At 50.5% G+C, this 19894-nt stretch overlaps 1 protein-coding gene across 1 annotated transcript in view; it reads left to right on the top strand.

The window, feature by feature from the left end:
- RPH3AL (rabphilin 3A like (without C2 domains)) overlaps positions 1-17357 on the top strand; it is a 133076-nt gene extending 115719 nt beyond the window's left edge. Inside the window, exons 6-8 of the mRNA XM_004376261.2 lie at positions 12798-12911; positions 14794-14940; positions 17323-17357. Of these exons, the coding sequence (XP_004376318.2) occupies positions 12798-12911; positions 14794-14940; positions 17323-17357 (296 nt within the window). The remainder of the gene's footprint in view (positions 1-12797; positions 12912-14793; positions 14941-17322) is intronic.
- Positions 17358-19894: the final 2537 nt, after the last annotated feature.

The following is a 19894-nucleotide window of genomic DNA, read 5'->3' as shown; positions in this document are numbered from 1 at the left end:
GATTGCTCAATCTTGTGAAATACTAAAAACACTGAATAGTATACATTAAAAGGGTGAATTAAAAAAAAAAAAAAAAGAACATGCCTGGAGCTCTGATCTTATGAAGAGATTGTCGCTCGCAGTGGGTGAGGGAGAAGAGAGGAGTGAGGCCAGGCTAGGGGCTGGGGGCCCGTCTCGGGAACTTGGAGCAAGTATCTCGGGCCTGCAGAACTCTTGGGGTAGAGACCTAATCTGGGGAGAGAATGTGCCTGAAGTCGCCTCTTGTTAGTCAAAAAATCCAAGTCATCTCTCCGATTCAAAGAAATTGCTCTTCAGACCGTTTAGCAGATGTAGCTTTGGAGGGGGGCAAACCAGCCCTGCTCCCGGCTCCTGCAAGTTACTTAACCTCTGAGCATCAGTTTTCCCATCTGTAAAAGGGGAACGCTGGCAGTCCCTACCCCCTTGAGGTGGTTGCATTAATTATTTCATGGAAAGTGGGAGGCCTGGCACATAGTCAACACTCAGTCAATGGTGTAGTCATCATCATTGTCGTATTTAACTTCTCACACCCTCAGTTGTCTCACTTTTAACATGGAGGCAACATGACCTTGTAAGGTTGTTGCCAAGATAGAAGGTCAACCTCGTGCCTGGCTGTGACGGATCCCCAGGAAATGGTAGCACTTACTGTTATTGTTGTGTTGCCAGTGGGGAAAAGGGAGTAAGTTCAGCCACATTGGTGGTCAGCTGTATCCAGGAGTGTGATGCTCCAGTGTGTGGTGTGCATGGAGTCAGTCCCTGCCCGTCATTGCCACCCTCTGCCAAGGTGCCGCAGAGGCATGCCTGGGTTAGGTCACAGCACAGCCTGGAAGCCCCCTGAGGGCTGGCTCGTAGAGACTGGGTGTAAGGGCATTCGATTTGCAGCATTCCCAGGAAAAATCGAAGATGCTGGGTGATCTGTCACCACCACCAGGTTTAATTAGCGTCTCAAAGGTGAGTCTGTAGTGGCTGATGACCACAGGCCTATGACGTGTCCCAAGTCTGCTCATCTTCTTTCATTTTCCTAGTTGTGATTTCCTAGCAGCAGGCTCCCCTCCTTCTGGCAGCCCTGGGACATGCAGAAGCCCACTGAAGCCCCCACATCTGAGTATGGGGCTCCCGGGGACCTTTCCACCCCACGGAGTGTGTCTCCTCACTAGGAGTCCAGACCCCAGCTGGGCAACCCAATGCAAAACCAGAGTCCGAGGGTTCTGACTGTGGCTCCCACCAGCCGTTTGGGGAGTTGAATGTCATCATCCTCCCCCATGAAGGCAGAGAGTGGGGAAGGTACTGAGTTGCCCCAGCCTGCTATGGGCCTCACTGGGGCAAACGTCAGTGGTCGGTCTTCCCAACTGTGGCCTCCATTCCGCCAGGCTTGGTGGAGGGCTGTGTGCCTTCTGCCTGTTGGTCTGTGCAGGTGGAAGTGGCAGGCTGCAGGCCTCAGTGCTGAGTGTCCACATTAAAACAGCAGCAATAGTAGCAGCCACAGGTCACATGGTTGCTATTTCATGTAATCACAGGTCACATCCACTGTTTCATGTAATCACCCAACAACTCTGTGATGGGGACACTATTGCTGTCCACGTTTCACAGAAGAGCAAACTAAGGCATGGAAAAGTCAGATGGCTTACACTGTCACCTCTGTGTGGGAAGGAAGAGAAATCCCTGCAGCATTCGGGAAACTCTGCGCTTCCCCTGCCTCTCAGGGAAACAGAGGCCTGGCCTCGTCTAGTGTGGCTGTGTTTTGGCAAAGAAGCCCATGCGCACTAATTTTGTCTTGATCCTGGGAGTCCTTGGTTACGCCAAGCACTAGCTGAATGTCGGTGGGTATAACGGAGGGGTCCTACCCCAGAACAGAAGTTCTGAGATTGAATGAGCTATTACCCCCCACCTGCTGCCCTGACCCTACCCCCTGCAGCCCTCCTCCCTGTCCTGGGTGCCCTCGCTGGCTCAGAGATTTATTTCTTCAGAGCAGAGGGCCCTCATTAGCTGTGCTACAGAGGTCAGGGGCACGGCTGTCACCTCTAATTTGCCCAAACCCAACGACAGCCTCAGCGGATTGGTCAACTCCGGCTGCAAGGTAAAGTCTTGGGGCTCTTTGCCGCCGTGTGAGCTGAAATGGGGAAATGGGGCCCAGCCCCCCAGAGCCGGCATCTGGCTTCAGGTCAGCACACGTGCCCCGAGCGCCCACCATGTGCAGGGCCTGTGCGGGAAAGAGCGTCCCTCTCCAGCTGCTCACCTGTCTTGCCGTGTGAGCCTACAACTTAATTCTGCCCACTCTAGATTTAACGGCCTTTGGGGACCAGGCCAAGTGAGTAAATCTAAGCCCTCCTGCCCTGTCTGATTCCAGCAGAGCCATGGGAGATAACAGTGCTGGCTCCACTCTGCTCGGCAGCTCTCTCCGGGGCCTCCTGTCCATCATGGTGGATGCCAGCCTCGCAGATGGGGCTGAGCTGATTTTTCACTGCCGGTCTAGCTGGAGGCTGGGAGAGTCTGCTCTGTGGTCTGTGTCCAGGAATGGGGTGGTACCCCAGCCTGGCTTGCCCCTGGGGTAGGTGTAGGAGCCAGGAGCCCAGACTGACCCCTCCTTGAAAAACAGGGCAAAGCAGACAGCCCATCCTGACACCCAAGCTCTGAGCAGAGACCCCATGGGCTGCGGGAGGGACTGAGGCTCCAGCCCAGGTGAGGGAATCTGAGGGACACACCAGAGAACGAAGAAGACCTGTGGGAATGTGACAGGCCTGGAGAGAGAAAGAGACAGAGAGACCAAGACCCAGAGACATATACAGACAGAGACTGGAGAGCAAGAAAAAGCTACAAAAATGGAAAAAGAGGAACCAAGAGATAGATCCAAGAAGACTCAGAACACATAGACACACAAAGACACAGAAGAAAAGGAAATGCAGATGAGAGAGACACACAGAGAGGTGAAGGCAGAGAGAGATGAGAAACTCAGGGAGGCACCCGTAAGACCCTGTTGCCATCAATTCCGACTATAGCAACCCATTAGGACAGAGCAGAACTGCCCCATAGGGTTTCCTAGAAGCAGCTGGTGAATTCAAACTGCTGACCTTTTGGTTAGCAGCCAAGCTCTTAACTAACCACTGCACCACCAGGGCTCTGAGAGAGGCACAGAGAGAAGTAAAAGACAAAGGCCCAGCGACACACAGAGAGAGACAGAAAGGACGAGAGAGAAAGAGCTGAAGCCAGGGAGCAAATGAATGTGCCTTTTGCATCCTAGCAAAGGAGTGGGCAGGAACAGGGTTTCGAACTGTTCATTCCAGGTCGAACCCCTGCTAAGGATTTGCATTTCTAACAAGTTCCCAGGTGATGCTAATGCTGTTGGTTAGGGACCACTTCTGAGAACCACTAGTAGTGGGATGGTTCTCAAAACTTATTATACATAAGAATCACCTGGGGATCTTGTTAAACTACAGATTCTGATTCAGTATATCTGGAGTGGAAATGCAAATTCTCGGCAGGGGTTTGAACTGGTTCGAAGCCCTGTGCAAGAGGCACGCCCTCGCTGTTTTATTTTTGCCATGACTCAGAAGCTTCATGGGTCAGGGAGACAGAGTGCAGAGACCGCTAAGTTTCCTGAGCCAGAGCCTCTCTCCTGAGCCAGCAGGCCTGTCCCAACCCCACCCCAGCATTTCTGTCCAAATCATGCCCATCCTTAAATTCCTCTTCTTCCAGGAAGCCCTCCCTGACTTGCTCTGTCCCTGATCAGCCACCCCACCCCTCGATGCACATCAGTGTATCACATCTCTCTTGAGGGAGCTGTCCTTATCTTCCGTCAACCCCCTATCCAATTTGGAGCTCCTCAAGCAAGGGCAGGGACTACAGAATTTCAATGCTGGCAACCACGTTTTTATTGATTTGAGGATTTGTCTTCATTTTCTGGTGCCTCCTGTCTGTGAGCCTAAAGGAGGGAGGTAATTAAAATCAATAGTGAGTGAACAAGCAATCTGCTCCCCAAATCTGAATTCCCCGCCTGGTCTGTGCTGTCTCTGCTGAGGTCTGCCCTGCCTTGAGCCCTGCCCACCCTCGGGGCCTGGAAGGGGGACCAGGGAGTGAACCCTTCCCTTCTGGAGCTCCCCAGGTGCCATACCGTCACACAGCCCTGGAAGGTGGTCCTGTGAGTACCATGGGTATCCCCATCTTAGCCAACCAGTTGCCACTGAGTTGACTGCAACTCATGGTGACCTCGTGTGTCAGAGCAGAACTGCTCCACAGGGTTTTCAGTAGCTGATTTTTTGGAAGTAGATTGCCAGGCCTTTCTTCCAAGGCGCCTCTGGGTGGACTTGAACCTCCAGCCTTTCTGTTAGCAGCCGAGTGCATTAACTGTTTGTACCACCCAGGGGCTCCATCCATCCTTCAGATGAGATGAGGCTCAGGGTGCTCAGGCAGCTGGCTGGAGGGAAGCAGGGTTTGAGCAGGGAGCGAGGAGGCCAACTGTGGATCCCAACAACCTCTTCTGGCCGCCAGTGGGCCCGTCCTATGAGGACAGAGTCCCCAGCCTCAGGGGTGTCCAACCCCACCTCTCCAGGGCCTAGAGGAGTTTACAAAACAAAGGAAGAGCCTTGTTCGCCAGGCCTAGGGTTTGGCGGAAGAGCTGCTCTGTGTGAACAGTGCACTCTCCCCTCAGTGCCCACTTATCCCGTGTCCATGGCAACCAGCCTCCGGCCACCCCTCCCCCATTAGTCCGTCCCTCCCGCAGCAGAGGCCACAGACTGCCTGGCTCATCCTACTTGAGTGTCCTTCCAGGGGGACGCTGCTGAGAAGTCACCTGCTTGGTGGAAAGCCTAGCTCTTTGGGAGACGGGAGACAGGGCTCTGGGTCTCTTTGCTGCGGGCTCTCCACCACCAGGCTGACTCCCATCCCAGACCCGCTCTTTGTACAGTGCTGTTTCCTCTCCAGGGGAGTTTTTCAGGAAAGCAGTCAACAAGTATTTGCTGAGTGCCCGCTCTGCCCAAGGCCCAGTGCTGAGGGATGAGGGAAGGAGGCAGATGGAAATAAAACATGGCCCCTGCCCTCAAATGGCTTCCAGTTTACAGTTGAGGGAGTCAAAGCAGGTATTTATCAGAAAACGAATGCAATTCCGGATAGTGTCTGACAGGGCCAAGGGAGCAGCCCTGGCAGTCAGTGGGAGAGCGAAGAAGGTCTACTCTTCATTTATCTCTCCCTGGAGCTGGGAGACTTTTCCACAGAGGCATATTTTGAATGGGTTCCTGGAGGGTAAACTGGATTACCAATTTTTTAAAACCTTATATGCTTATATCACTTTTTAAACTTGCAAAGGCCTTTTCTCCTACCTGATCTTCTTTTATTGGTAGCGATTATTGTTCTCATTTTGCAAATGAGAAGACTGAGGCTCAGAGAGATTGAGGTATTTGCCCAGGAACATCCAAGGCAGAGCTAGAACTCAACCCTTGGTGTTGGAGTGGACTAGAAGTCCTTCTCTCCCATGGTACAGCCCCGAGGGAAACATGGAAAGGGCAGGTTGGGGAGACAGAGATCAAGCTGGCCTGCCGGAGGGGAGGATTTCTGAGGGAGCAGAGCAGGAGGTTGAGGCCAGTCTATGCTGGGTGAGATGGGAAGAGCAGGGATTGTGGCCATCAGTAGGCCTGGGTTCAAATCCCAGCTCAGCCTCTGAATGGTCTCCAGGCCTCAGTGTCCTGTGAAGCAAAGCTTGGGATTCCAAACCCCCTCGGAAGGGATGAGTCTATCCCTGTGAGGTTGGCCTGGTCACTGAATGTGGTGTCCCAGAGGCCGCCCCTATGCAAGTGTGTTGTGTCTATAAGTTCAAGATGCCCCACTCAAATAAAATTGTTGTTTTTAGTTGCTGTCAAGATGTTTCTGACTCCTGGCAACCCCATGTGTGCAGAGTAGAACAGCTTCATAGGGTTTTCATGACTGTGCCCTTTTGGAAGCAGATGGCCAGGCCTGTCTTCCGAGGCATCTCTGAGTAGGTTTGAACCACCAACCTTTCAGCTAGTAGTTAAGCACTTAACTATCTGCGCCACCCAGGGACTCCTCCAGATAAAATAGCTACCGTTAGTCAAGCACCTACCACATTTCATAGATGGGCCCACTGAGCACACAGAGAGGTAAAGACACTGACCCAGAGTCGCACAGCTGGGAACTAGCAGAGTCAGGACACAAACCCAAGTCTATCTGACTCAGAGCTGGTACCTCTTCGCCACCCCACACTCCCCCCCTGCTGCCACTGAAACAGAGCCCTGGACGTGGGGTGGCGTCCTGGAGGGATCCTGGGCTGCAGAGCCGGCCCTGTGTGTGCATGGGGCAGCCCCACCTGTGCCAGTCGGGGAGCTCTGTGTCTCTGAAGCCTGGTGAGCTGGGTACGGCTAATGGGGACCATCTCTGCATTCCCCAGGGCTTTATCATCTTTCCTTCACATTTAAAAAAAAATTTTTTTTTGTTTTGTTTTTAGTATGCAAAATTTTCCACCATCTGCTTTGCCTTGGCAGAATGTTTGCTGAAAATATCTCTCTTCCTCTCTAATTCCCATAATTTCTGGGGGCTTTGGGAGCCTCCAAGCGGAGCAGTGGCAGCTCACAAGTTCCTTCCAAGCTATCGGGTTGGCGGCTCTCTTCGTGCCAGGCGGTGGGTGTTGTTGGCCCAGAAGGGGCATTTCCCTGTCGTCTCTCAACCAGGGAGGGGTGCCAGGGGTCTGTCCGCTGATGGGACAGAGGTGACTTGAGGTAGACTCTTAGGGTCAGAACCAGAGAGCTGTCCACATCAGCCTTTGTTTTCTCAGGAACCCAGAGAAATGCAGGGACATGCCCAAGGTCACAGAGAGAGGGCAGTGGCTAAACAGAGCCTGCAAGAGGTCCCCCAGGTCCCAGCCCAGTGCTGTGAGTGCAAGTGGCCAGCATCCAGCCTGTCCCCTGGACCATCCCAGGGTCCTTTTGAGGAAGTCAGGCAAGACTTTCTGAAAGAGACTTTCCTCCCCTCCATGTACCAAAACTCTGAGTTTCCATGGTGACAGTCAAATTGCAAATCCATCCAGGAGTGAGCCAGGAAAAAAAGCTGGCCTATCCCCAGAGAAGTGGGAATGGCTGGCACCGGGGCTGCTGCGGCAAGGATGAGTGCTGAGCAGAGCGGGCAGTCCTTCTGGGGCAGCATGGGAAAATCTCAGGGATTCCAGGTCCCCAAGCAGGCAGTCCAGGAGCTCTGGCCATTGTGTAAGGGCCCTGGGTGGAGGCCCTACCTCCTCCCTGCTTTGTGGCAGAGCCCAGGTGAATCCATTTGGTGATGCTTCCTTCTTGGGAAGGCTACTGGGATATTCTTCTCCCTGGTGTTTTCCCATCTTCAATCTGAAAAATCAGGCGTGGGCACAATACAAGCTCTCATCACCGAACCGTTCCAGACTCATCCTTTGGGGAACTGAAGGGGAGAAAAAAAAATCAGCCTTCAGACACACAGAGTGTTTTGTTAGGATGGAAGAGCAAGGGCCAAAAGATTTATGAGCCTAAAAGCCTTGTTAATAGACCTGAAAGATTTACAATCACAGCTGCTGTGCTGGGAGAAAGGTGGCAACGGCAGTCGGCAGTCGAATGGCAAATTAGCCAAGGTTTGGGTTTTGCGGTGACATTTCGGGGGAGGAGCGAGAAAAAGCGTCTTCCTTTGCTGCTGAAGGAAGCTGGGAATATTTGGGTAAATGGCATTTGCATTGGGCTGCAGTCCAGGAACACTCTCAGCAATGCCTTCAAAGTGTTTTTATTTCCCGCTGACAACAAGTGCCAACACCGGGCATGGGCCCCGCCGACCCCCTTTGCTTTGTTTCTTGTGATTGGGGTTTATCTGAGTGGATTAGAAATGAGATTTGAGTCCGCACTACAAAGACCTCTAAGCTGAGGCCTGGCCCTGGCTATAAATCCCAGACACAACGAGCAAATATGCCTGAGCCCAGGGAGAGTGCATCTGAGAGCATAAGTCTGTCTCATCAGCTGGCCAGGTCCCTGTGCTGGGGGGCCTTTGTGAGCTCATTTGTCATCTGAGGTTGCTACCCCCTTTTCCATGGCTGTGGCCCTTTGGGGGCTTTAAAAAAACAAGCCAACTGACTGTAACTTGCAGAGTTGTTTTGTTTTTTAAATCTTGTGCAATACAGGAGCCATATGGGGACTAGGCAATCTCCAGAGTGGATGTTTTGGATGAGACATACAGCTCACACCAAAACTGCTCTCCCAATGTAGCATGGCACAGCCTGCTTGCTATGTTAGCCCACTTCCAGCCCAACATGGCGACCTTGTACAATGGATGGCAGGGAAGGGAGGGGAGAAATGAAGTAAGTGAACTTGCCACCGTAACCTCAGTCCTGGGATGGCCCTTATTGTCTCCTTCCGGTGGGAAAGGGTGTGTGTCCTTGGTATTGTGTGCACTGTGGCACCTGTCCCTTAGCACCAGACGATCCAGGTGTTACTCAGCATCTTGAAGCATCAAGTCCTCATGGCTGCCAGAATTACGTAGATCCTCCATATCAAGTACCGTCCCTGGGTGGTGCAAATGGTTAACGCGCTCTGCTGCTAACCGAAAAGTTGGAGGTTCAGGTCCACCCAGAGGCACCTTAGAAGAAAGACCTGGTGATCTACTTCCAAAAAATCAGTCATTGAAAACACTGTGGAGCACAGTTTTTACTCTGACACACATGGGAAGTCAGTTCATGGCAACTAGTTTTTCGTATCAACCATGGAGGAGGGAGATGGAACATTCCAAGCCAGAAAGAATGAATAGATAATCCTCAAGCGTTTCTGCCAGAGAGATGAGGACACTCATGTGGAGATCAGTCACCAGCCTCTCCTCTGGGAATATTCCACTGCTCAGGGATACCAAGGCCACCGTGCTGGGCCCCTCCCCTGCTCTGAGGGAGGAGGAAGCCCAGAATCCTCTCCAATTCCTTTGAAGCTGCTCCAAGAGAGATATAGGAAGCTACTTACTCCATGTGTTAAACAGGAATCCCTGCCTCCTGCCTACCTACTCCTACTCCCTTTGTCTGGAGACCCAAGGGGTTGGTGTTTAGTCAGTGGGTGAATGAGTCAGAAACACGTAAATGCTTATAAAGTCAACACCTCTGAGGTCCAGGCTCCACAGATTCATGATCAAAGAAACCCAGTCCAGAACTGAAAAGCAATTGCAAAATAAGCCTGGTTTTTACTTACTTTTCTCAAATGCTATGAAGGGGGCATATGGACCTCAAGTTCTCCCCATCCTCACCCCCTCTTGATTCTACATCACAGACACTAAAGCAGAACTCTTCCTTGAGGGCAAAGGAGGAAAAGAAACTGAGCAAAAAAAGGCAGAGCCTTCAGCAGTCAAGGAAGGAAAAGCTGAGAATACTCTTATTGTTCTCTCTTGTTTCCACCCCGCCATGTTGGTCAAGCTCATTGATCAAGCTTTGTTGTTGTTGGATGCTGTTGAGTCGATTCCAACTCATAGCAACCCCATGTGACGGAGTAGAACTGCGGCATACGGTTTTCTAGGCTGAAATCTTTATGGGAACAGATCACCAGGTCTTTCTCCCACAGAGCCACTGGGTGGGTTCAGGAACAGAAAGCCACACTAGCCTCATCTGTGGGTATGATTTGGTCCCTGCCCTCAAGGAGCCTCACAATCTAATGGGGGGAAAGAGACACACAAACACTGAAGCAGGAAGTGGTTGCTGCAATTGTAGCCGTATGCACAGCCAGGTGGGCCGAGGGGATGCGGAAGGCTTCCTGGAGGAGGGGGTGCCTAACCTGAGCCAGAAGAAGAGGGCATAGGGAAGCAAGGCACTAGGCGAGGTTTGGCAGGAATTACACGCTCTCTAGGGAGATCTCCATGAAGCAGCTACTGTGTGCTAGCCGCTCTGTGGTTAAAGCACAGGGCAGAGATTCTCTTACGGCTAAAATGGCCAGCCAGCTCCAACCCCCTGGTTGCTTGGTTCTGTGAGCTGTGACTCCCTCAGCTGAAAGGTGGCACAGGCTGAAGGCATGAAGGCTTTCCAGAAGGTTCTAGAGCTGGATGGAGAAACGTGGCATAGGTACTGCTGTTTTCCCCTCATGTCCCCACAGCCAATATCCCTAATTGACTGGGTTCTTCTTCCTGCTGAGCTTTAATGCAATCTCTGAATTCCGCATGCTCCTCCAGAAGCGCTTGGTGGATCAAATGAAACCTATTAGCCACCCCTGGTATAGATTGATTTTTTTCTTCCAATCTCATCTCCCAAAAATGGAACAGGAGAACCTATGGCACAGAGTAGTTTGGAAGATTAATTAAGATAATGTATGCCAAGTGCCTAGCACAATGCCGAGCATAAACAGCTCAACCAACCCCTCCTAACCTTCCTCCGTAAGTAACCAGCATTTTCCATGCCCTGAGTAGAACCCTTACTGACGTTTCTGAACTTCTGTTTCTGTTGAGTTATACATCTATGAGAGCTGATTACCTTTGATCCCAAACCTTTTTGCGCGGTAGTACTTCTTATTGTAATTACATAATTTAATTAAATATTGTATACATTCATGAAAAGAGTCAGAAAAGAGAGGTGTTTCATTAAAACTAAGACTTTAAAAAGTCTTGATAAAATAAATGGTACAGCCACTTTGGAAGACAGTCTAGCAGTTTCTTACAAAGCTTAGTATAGGTTTAACATTCAATCCAGTGATAGTGCTCCTAGGTATTTACCCAAGTAAGATGAAAACATATGTCCACATAAAAACCTGCACACGAATGTTTACAGCAGCTTTATTCATAATTGCCAAAAATTGGAAGCAACCAAGATGTCCTTCAGTAGGTGACTGGATAAACAAACTGTGGTGCATCTCTAAATGGAGTGTTATTCAGCAGTAAAAGAAATGAGCTATCAAGCCATGAAAAGACATGGAGGAACCATAAATGCATATTGCTAAGTGAAAGAAGCCAATCTCAAAAAAGCTACATACTATATGAGTCCAGCTATGTTACATTCTGGAAAAGGTCAGAGTATAGAGACAGTGAAAAGATCAGTCTTTGCAGAGGGGCGGGGGAGGGACGGATAGGTAGAGCACAGGACATGTTTAGGGCAGTCAAACAACTCTGTATGATACTGTAATGGGGACACATGGCATTAAGCATTTGTCAAACCCATAGGACTACATACAACACACAGAGTGAACCCTAATGTAAACCATGGATTCTGGTTAATGTCTCAGTATTGTTTCATCAATAGTTAATAATGTATCAATATTATTAACTTAGTTATAACAAATGAGTTATAACAAATGTACCAATTTAATGCAAGATGTTAATAATAGGAGAAACTGCGAGGAGGGGCACATATGGGAATTATTTGTACTTTCTGTGTAATTTTTCTCTGAACCTAAAACTGCTCTCAAAAATGAAGTCTATTTTTTAAAAAAAAAAGCCTTGATAGAGGCAACTTGCTTTAAAAAGTCTAATGAATTAGGTGTGGGCAGGACAACTGTAAAAGACAAGAGGAAGAAATGGAAAAATATAGAAGGATTCTGCACTCATTTTGCTTTGCAAGTGCCTTTAGGTTCTTGCTCCCAGTTAAAGAGACGGACCCTGAGGCTGGCATCACCGTCCAGCTTTTACAAGCCTTTTACCCTATCATGACCCGTGACAGGTGCAGAGCAGGTATCAGCCACCCCACCTGACTCGAGGTCACTCAGGCTCATCCAGGGAGTGAGCTGCTCAGCTAAGGTCCTGGCCAAGGTGAAGCTGGGCTGGTCCCAGAGGGGCCACCCTTAGACCCACCTCCTACCTCCCTGCTGGGGAATGTCTGAACCTGCTAATGCAGAAGGGAGCAGGGGGACCCACCAGCATCTTGTACCATTCCAAGCTCTAAGGGAAACCAGGGAAAGGGCAGGGGGGACTCCTGGCTCTCACTCAGCTCAGCTCAGATCCCCGCTGTGTTCAAAGCCACGCACCTTCACTGAACGGCGTGGTGAGGCAAAAGCTCCTGTCTGGCCTGCCCCACAAGAATGCCAGGCGGATCATATTGTGACGTCAGTGCACTGGGCCTGGGTCAGGAGTATTGCTGGGGGTGGCCTCAGTGACCACCTGCTGAACCAGAGGTGCGCCCACCCATGGGAGGAGGCTGGAACTCGGGCCCATTGTGACCTGTCCCAGCAGAAAGGGCTCACCCCTGGCCAATATCTCCATTCGTCACCTCTTCCCTGTGGCAGAATCAGAGCCCTCTTGCGTGGTTGAAGCTGATTATCACCTTTGGTGCAAGTGCAACAGCTCTGAGGCTTCCAGCTGGCAAGGCTTCAAGGCAAAAAGCAATGCTGAGCAGCTGTACAGTAAGAGAATTCTAATCGTAGCTGACCCCACAGGAACCCCTGTATGTTCTGGCATGTTACAGGTACTCCAACTCATTGACTCTATAGCAACCCTGTGAGGGAGGAATTATCGTTATCCCCATTTTACAGACAAGGAAACTGAGGCACTTTCCCCAGGTAGTAAGTGGAGCCAGGATTCCAGCCCCAGCAGTCTGGCTCCAGAGCCTGGTGTCGTAACCACTCCTGATTCTGCTGGAAGACCTGAACTGGAAGCCAGCAGCAAGTTCTCATTCCAGTTCATCCAGCGGTTCACCGTGGAGTCTTGGGCAAGTTCCTTCCCATCCAGAGCCATTGTTTTCTATACCCAAAACAAAAGGGCTGACTGAGGTTCTAAGCCCCTTTGTTATGGCAGAAGGGAGGCCTGTCCTGGGTCCCTCTGTCCAAGATGACTGCTGGCAGTGGCCAGTGAGGGTGACATCCCCTCTGTGTCTTTTCCAGTGATTTCCAGCGACACTGACAGCGACTCAGATCTCAGCTCCTCCAGCCTGGATGACAGACTCCTGCCCACTGGGGTCAGAGACCCAAAAGACAACAAACCCTGGGGGGAATCAGGTAAGCGTGGGAGGTAACATGGCTCGTTTCCGAAGGCCCAGGTACAGAGTGGCTTGGCTGTTCCTTGGTGCCACTCCCCAGCAGGTGTCTGCTTACACAGGTAGTTGTTCTAGATCAGGGAGGGGAAGTGGGCCTGATGGTGGGACATCTAGGAGCTAAAGTATTAGCATTACTGGAGAGCTGAGTGAAAGCGAGGTGCATCTGTGTATGCAGGGGGCAGGAAGGAAAACAGGAAAGGCTAAGGGACAGGTCCAGGCAGACCTCCCTGAGCCCTTCTCCCTGCACACCTGGGATTCCTCCCCAAGCTCACCCGTGACATTCTGTCTCATGAATGCTGAGTTACCCGGACTAGCTCAACTCTGCCACAGAGCTGCAGTGGGACCCCAAATACACACCATGACCTCCCAGGCCTCTGCTTCCTTCTCTTTAGCATGAAAGACATGGAGTAGGTGGTCTCCCAAGTTCCTTCTGAATTTAACATCTCTGAGCTCGCCTCTGTGACCCCATCATATGAAAGAGTTAACTGGGGCATTGAGGCTGGGGCAGAGAAGGCCGGGGGGCACGTTGTCCTTCCCTTTAAACATATGATAAAGCACTCAGCTGCTAACTGGAAGGTAGGCAGTTCGAACCCACCAGCCACTCCATGGGAGAACGATGTGGCAGTCTGCTTCCTTAAAGATTATAGCCTTAGAAACCCTATGGGGCAGTTCTACTCTGTCTTACAGGCAATGGGTTTGGTTTGGTTTTGGTTAAACACATGAGGGGCCTTCCCAGAGAAAAGGATCAGCTTTACTCAAAGTTGCTCCAGAGGTTAGAATTTAGATCTTTGAAAGAAGTTGCAAAGAGGTTGATTTTATTGCCTAAGAAGAAAGAGCTTTATAATAACTGCAGCTGTCCCAAATTGGAATGAAATGCCTTGGGGGGCTTTCCTGAGGCTGAGGCTAGCTGGCCCCCTGCCAGAGCTGGTATAGACAGAATTCCTGACAAGGATGAGAGTTTGGGCTAGATCAGAGATGGCAAGTGCCTGGCACATGTGCTACCACTCCCCATTCTTGTGTCCATGGCAGACATTACTAGTTGATCATGATACTCTTTCCCACAGATCCCTGATGTGGCCTCAGAATCATTCTCAATGCAGCTTTCCTGCACTGCAGGTGGTCAATATCAATAGGTGGAGATGACACAAGAGATAAAAACTATCCCTGGACTAGATAATCTCTTAGGCCCCTTCAGAACAAAGATTCTGTATTAGGAAAGTATAAAAGAAGTTTACCTGCCAGTCTTGATATTCAGGGCAGGTTTCACCCTCCTCCCCACCCCCATCATAGCTTCTGTCCCCTACACCAACTCTCAGCAATGACCAAATCGGCCTAGGATATAGGAAAAGACTGGGTGCAGTATCACAAGCCCACATCTGCTTTCTCAGCCAGGCAAGGAACTAACAGCCCTGTTTGAGTGAAGAGTCTTTAGTTAGTAAATGCAGCAATTAATATCTCTCTCACTGGGTTAACTGAAATGCTTACTCTTCATATACACTCTTTGAAGGCAAGAAAAAGAATTCCCAGTTGTCATGCTGGTGACTTGGCACTTAGTAAAATGACCTGAGGGCCCTTATTCTGTTGCCTTTATATATCTTGGACCAATCAGCAATGGCCAGAAGGGTGGGGTCAGGTTAGAACCTGACAGCTATGTGGATAGGAGGGTAGGGGTGGCAGTCCCCAGGGTAGCAGGCTTCTGGGCAGACAGTCGTGTAGACACCCACTGCATCCCAAATGGGAAGTTATTTTAGATCAGCTCCCTTGACTTGAGCTAATCCTTGTCTCAGCCTGAGGTCCAAAGGACCGGCACTGAGCCATCCAGGCCCATGTGTCGTTTCTTGCAGGTGGCAGCACGGAGTCCCCCAGGATGGGGCCGGCCCACCTGCCGAGCCACCTCTCTGGGAGCCAGAGCAGCCTGGCCAGCGAGACCGGGGCGGGCTCTGCAGACTCACAGGGGGGCACCCTGCCCCGGCCTGACCCAAAGGGCACAGGTGAGTACCAAGCTGCTCCTTGTAACCCCGCCTCCTCTCTCTTGTCTGCTGCCCAACCCCCCCGCCCCACATCCCGCCTCCTCTCTCACTCAATCGTCCAAAACTGGGGAGTAGCAGGTGACATTTTCAGTTCTCCATGTTCACGGAGAGCTGTGCCAGGTGCTAGAGTAACAGCCTGCCTGCCTGCGATGAGCCCAGAGGGACCCAAAACAACCATAACAGTAACTGTCTATCTTAGTTATCTAGTGCTGCTATAACAGAAATACCACAAGTGGATGGCCTTAACAACCAGAAATTTATTGTCTCACAGTCTAGGAGGCTAGAAGTTCAAATTCAGGGTGCCAGCTCCAGGAGAAGCCTTTCTGTCTCTCTTAGCTGTGGAGAAAGGTCCTTGTCATCAATCTTCCCCTGGGTCTAGGAGCTTGTCAGCATAGTGACCCCAAGTCCAAAGGATGTGCTCCACTCCTGGCTTTTCTTGCTTGATGGTAATGAGGCCCCTCTCCTCTCTGCTAACTTCTTTCTTTTATATCTCAAAAGAGATTGATTCAAGATACAGCCTAATCCTGTAGATTGAGTCCTGCCTCATTAACATAACTGCCTCTAATCCTGCCTCATTAACATCACAGAGGTTAGGCTTTACAACACACAGGTAGTTACATCAGATCACAAAAATGGAGGACAACCACACAATACTGGGAATTGTGGCTAGCCAAGTTGACGCACATTTTGGGGGGACACAATTCAATCCATAACACCTTCCCAGTCCAGTCTCCATAATTATAACAACAGTGATTACCATCCTGGGCCGCCTAAAACTTATCTTTCAAAGCATTTCCCCATCTTCATGATAATCATAGTAACTCTGGTTTCAAGAGCACCTATTAAGTGCCAAGCAATCAAGCCCCATCGTGTAACCAGTCTGGTCTGGGTGCAGTGGGGGACAGTCCTTGCCCTCAAGAAACTTACCACGTGGTTGAGGAAGCTGAATCAACCCACCAGAGCTTGGCCACATGTAAACCTGACTCAAATTATAAGAGGGAGAACCCGGGACCACTGGAGCTGGCACCAAACCCCAGCCTGCCCTGGGACTCGAGGACCGACTTTCATTCTTTTGGCAGACTAGACGAGAGGATTATTGCCCACAGTTGATAGCTGTGGAAACTGAGGCAGAGAGAGGATAAAGGCAAGAATCCAAGGCTCCCACCCAGCCCTGACCAGCCCGCAGTCATCATGTGGTGGGGGCTTCTCACACTCAAGCCTGAGAAAATTGTGCAAGTGCAGGTCTGGCCCCCAGTCTTCTACGAGAAAGCAAGCGCCAGCTGGCCTAGCATCTCTCCACCCAGAGGGTCAGCCGGCTGGATGCATGCGTGGGTCAGCGTGCCAGCTGACCCTGAGCTGAAGGGCGAGGAGCGTGCCTTCCGGGGGTGGTTGTGCATTCCCATAGGCAGCTACCCTCTGCACAGCTGCACCCAGGGAACCACGTGGAGAAAACACGTACTCAGCTGCGCTCAGTGGTTTCCGAGAAAACACCGCAATTTGGCCGCAGGGCATCCTGGGAGAGAGATGCATCATCCCTGGGCGTGGTCTTGGGGTGGATCCTCCCCCCTCCCGCCCACCTCCTAAGGTCCTGCACAGAGGACGAGTTCAGAGTGAGGCAGGCCTGAGTTCTACTCCCATCCCTGCCACAATAGCCATGTGACCCTTGGGCAAATAAGTTGAACCATGTGAAGTTGCATTTTTGTAGATCAAAAAATGGTCAAATATCGGCAATTTGATATAGTTCAACCTCATATTTGATCTCTCTGCTCCCAGTTCCATTATTGCTGATGTGGGGACGACATCGTCTCCCTCATGTGGTTGTGGGGGGAGTAAAATCCAGCATCCACGTGGAGTGCCCACCCTTAGTAGGCCCTCAGGAAATGTCTGCTAAAACATGGGCCATGAGCGCAGTGCATAGAAGGAATTGCATGGCTTAAAGAACGACTTGAAAAGGATTGGCCTAGAGGGAAATTTTCTATTCCCATGTCCCTTTGCTCCTTCTGGCATCCTTATATCACCTGTATTGATTACCCCAGATGGGCAAGCTGAGGCACAGAGAGGCAACTTGCCTGTCGTCACGCAGCCAAGTGGGGCAGTGCTGGGCCTAGACCATGGATCCCCCATCCAGGGCGCCAGCCCCCAGACCTCTGTGGCTAGTTTCAGATGAGAAGAGCAGCCTTAGGTGCGGGGGCTGCTCCAGCAAGGAGTCCGCCATCCCTGCCGTGGCTGCCATTTTGTTCCCAAAGGTTAAGCTGTCACTGAGGAGGGAAATCTGCCGAGGGGCCCGTGTGGCAGCGGCTCTCTGCTCACCTTATGGTGGCTTTTTTTCTCTCTCCCCGAAAGGCAAAAGACACACCTGGGCGAGTCCCCGCTGCTGATGTGGCCTCCAACAGTCCCCTCAGCCTGCCGTGGGAAGAGGCTTGTTTGGTGCACTCAGCAGACTTTTCTGTGGAAGATTTTGAGAGAGAGAGCGAAAGCTGGAGCCAGACCCTCACGGCCTTCGCAGCTCCTCCCTGACCAGTCCTTGTCCCCTTGGCTGCCCGCCCTGTTGGTGATGACCTCTGACTCAACAAACCAGTGTTTGGGGGGCTGAGTCTGCTTCCCCCCACCCAGTGCCTTTTTCTCCTGGGGAGCCCTTCTCTACCACTACTTCCACCACCACCCCCCATTCAGCCTGACCTTTATTTATTGTCCTTCACCTACCACCCCCGCTCCACCTCCAGCCCACCCCTGTGTTCATTTAAAGCTTGCTCATGTCCTGGGTTAGAGCTGGAAGTTCCTTCAGGCCCATCTTGTGGGGCCTTCCCATGTGCACTGCAGTTTCAGAGGGAGAGCCAGGTGAGGGCTTTCTCCATATATGTATGAACGGCAGTAAAAAAGATATCCCTGACCAATTACCTTTTGAAGCTGAGCTTGGCCCCAAGAGGCGAGTGTTGGAGCCAAGAGCAGGTGGGATGAGAGATTTGCCCACCCTTCCCCTCTTCAGCTGTGGGAGGCAGGAGCCGTGTCCTCCCTTCCAGCAGGGCTAGATCCAGGGACTGCTGTTGAAACCTGGCTCTTTGCTAGGTTTCTTTGAATTCCTCCCTCCATTGGCCTCCCTGACTTTGATAAGCTTCTCTTCAGCTGGTGGAGCTGGGAACCATTCCGATGAATACAATGAATTCACTCACTGAAGAGCAGCCTTCAGCTGAGTTCCCAGCCAGGGCACGTAGCTCCCCTAAGCCACTAATTCACTTCTCTTCAGTTGGTTCAGGTGGGTATGAAAGATACTTAATTCAAAGTGCTGGCAAATGCTTCTGGAAAACCCTCCCCTGAAGAGAGAATGTATGTTTGTGTGTGTGTGTTGGTGTCTACACCCTTCCGTACTTAGTGCCCCCCCGCCCCCACACACACACCTCATGTGCCTAGTTCTAGAAGGGCCGCCTTCTCTCCCAAGCCCTCCGGCCCCCACCATTAGCTTTTTTGCCCTTGCCGCTGGCAGATGGTAAAAAACTCAGCTATTTTCCTGTGACATGTTATGCTTCAGAATTAAAACAATAAAGATAAAATTTGCGTTGAGCCAGTGTGTTGATCAAATGACCACAATCACCTGTGTTTCTGAGATGCCTCAGTAGAGCAATGGATGGGGGGAGTGTGGTGCATTGATTTGCTGGAACCCTTCCTAAGGTGCAGTGAAAGGAATGAGCTAAACCTATGTGTGCTCATAGAGTTCACAAACCTAGTATTGAATGGAAAACTCAAGGCCATCTATGTAATAAATAAAAATAAATGTCAGTACACATATGAAGAAAATGAGTAATACAAACATATATAGAAACTTTTAATGGACATGAACTTTGATTGAATATGATGGACGGAACACATTCATATCTCCTCTGCTTCCCAAATCCTCACTAGAATGACCTAAATGAATGAATATGGCATAAACCACAAAGAACAGGAGAGGAGATGGCAACAGACCAGAAACGTCTGAAAAACCTTGGAAGATGGAAACATATAACTTGTTTAGTATCAGTTTACCCCCTCCCTAAAATGTCTACAAGGGAGGATGCCAACCACAAACAAGCCATTTACTCTGCAGAACTCCCCAGATGCTCAGAACTTGGAGGGACCAGGTATCCCTAAGGTAGAAGTTTAGGGATGGGTCTGAAAATCACATTGTTGAAAGTAGTCGAAGAAGTGGTTAGGTCCCCGGCCCATGCAACCTGGTGACTGCCCCTCCCTGACCCTGGTAGAAGACAGGTTTATTACCTGCCAAGGCTAAGCCAGAAAGATTCTGGATTGGGGACACCAACCCTAGCCAAAGACTAGGAGTGAAATGCCTTACAGAAATCGGAGGTGGTTAATGGGAGACCTTCAGCCCCCTTCTCCTGCTAACAGCCAAGCCTATTCTCCATCCATCCACCCCCAAGGGAGGAGACTATTGAATTTCTCTCTAGGGAAACTAACCAAAGGGAAGAAAATCAACAGATAGACAGAAAAACAACTAGTCTCTACGCAGTCCTGCTGTGAGGCCCCCAGTCATCAAGCCCCACCCACATGTACAGAGCTTCCTGTCAGCTGGCTGTGTTTCACTTATAGTGGGACTAGGCAGCCAACAGTACTGAAAATTGGAAGAAAACCAATAACCAAAAATACAGAGACCCCCAATACACAGAAGAAAGGAGTCAGAGGACAATCCTCTGAGCAAGTTGTACCCACAAAACAAGAAAAATATATTATTTTTTAAAGAGAAGTATTAAAATTCTTGGAAATTAAAACTACATCAACAGAAATTTTAAAATGCATCAGAAGGAATGGAAGATGAGATTAAAGATAATGTCCCAGAAGAAAAGCACAAAAACAGATTGTAAAAGTAGGAGACAGAAAGTCAAGAAAATTGGACACAAAAATATAAGATCAATAGAGAAGGTCC

This window comes from Trichechus manatus, unplaced genomic scaffold (genome assembly GCF_000243295.1).
Source record: "Trichechus manatus latirostris isolate Lorelei unplaced genomic scaffold, TriManLat1.0 scaffold00040, whole genome shotgun sequence".
Classification (NCBI taxonomy): Eukaryota; Metazoa; Chordata; class Mammalia; order Sirenia; family Trichechidae; genus Trichechus; species Trichechus manatus.
The sequence above is the reverse complement of the archived record's forward strand: the minus strand, read 5'-3'. Positions and strand labels throughout refer to the sequence as shown.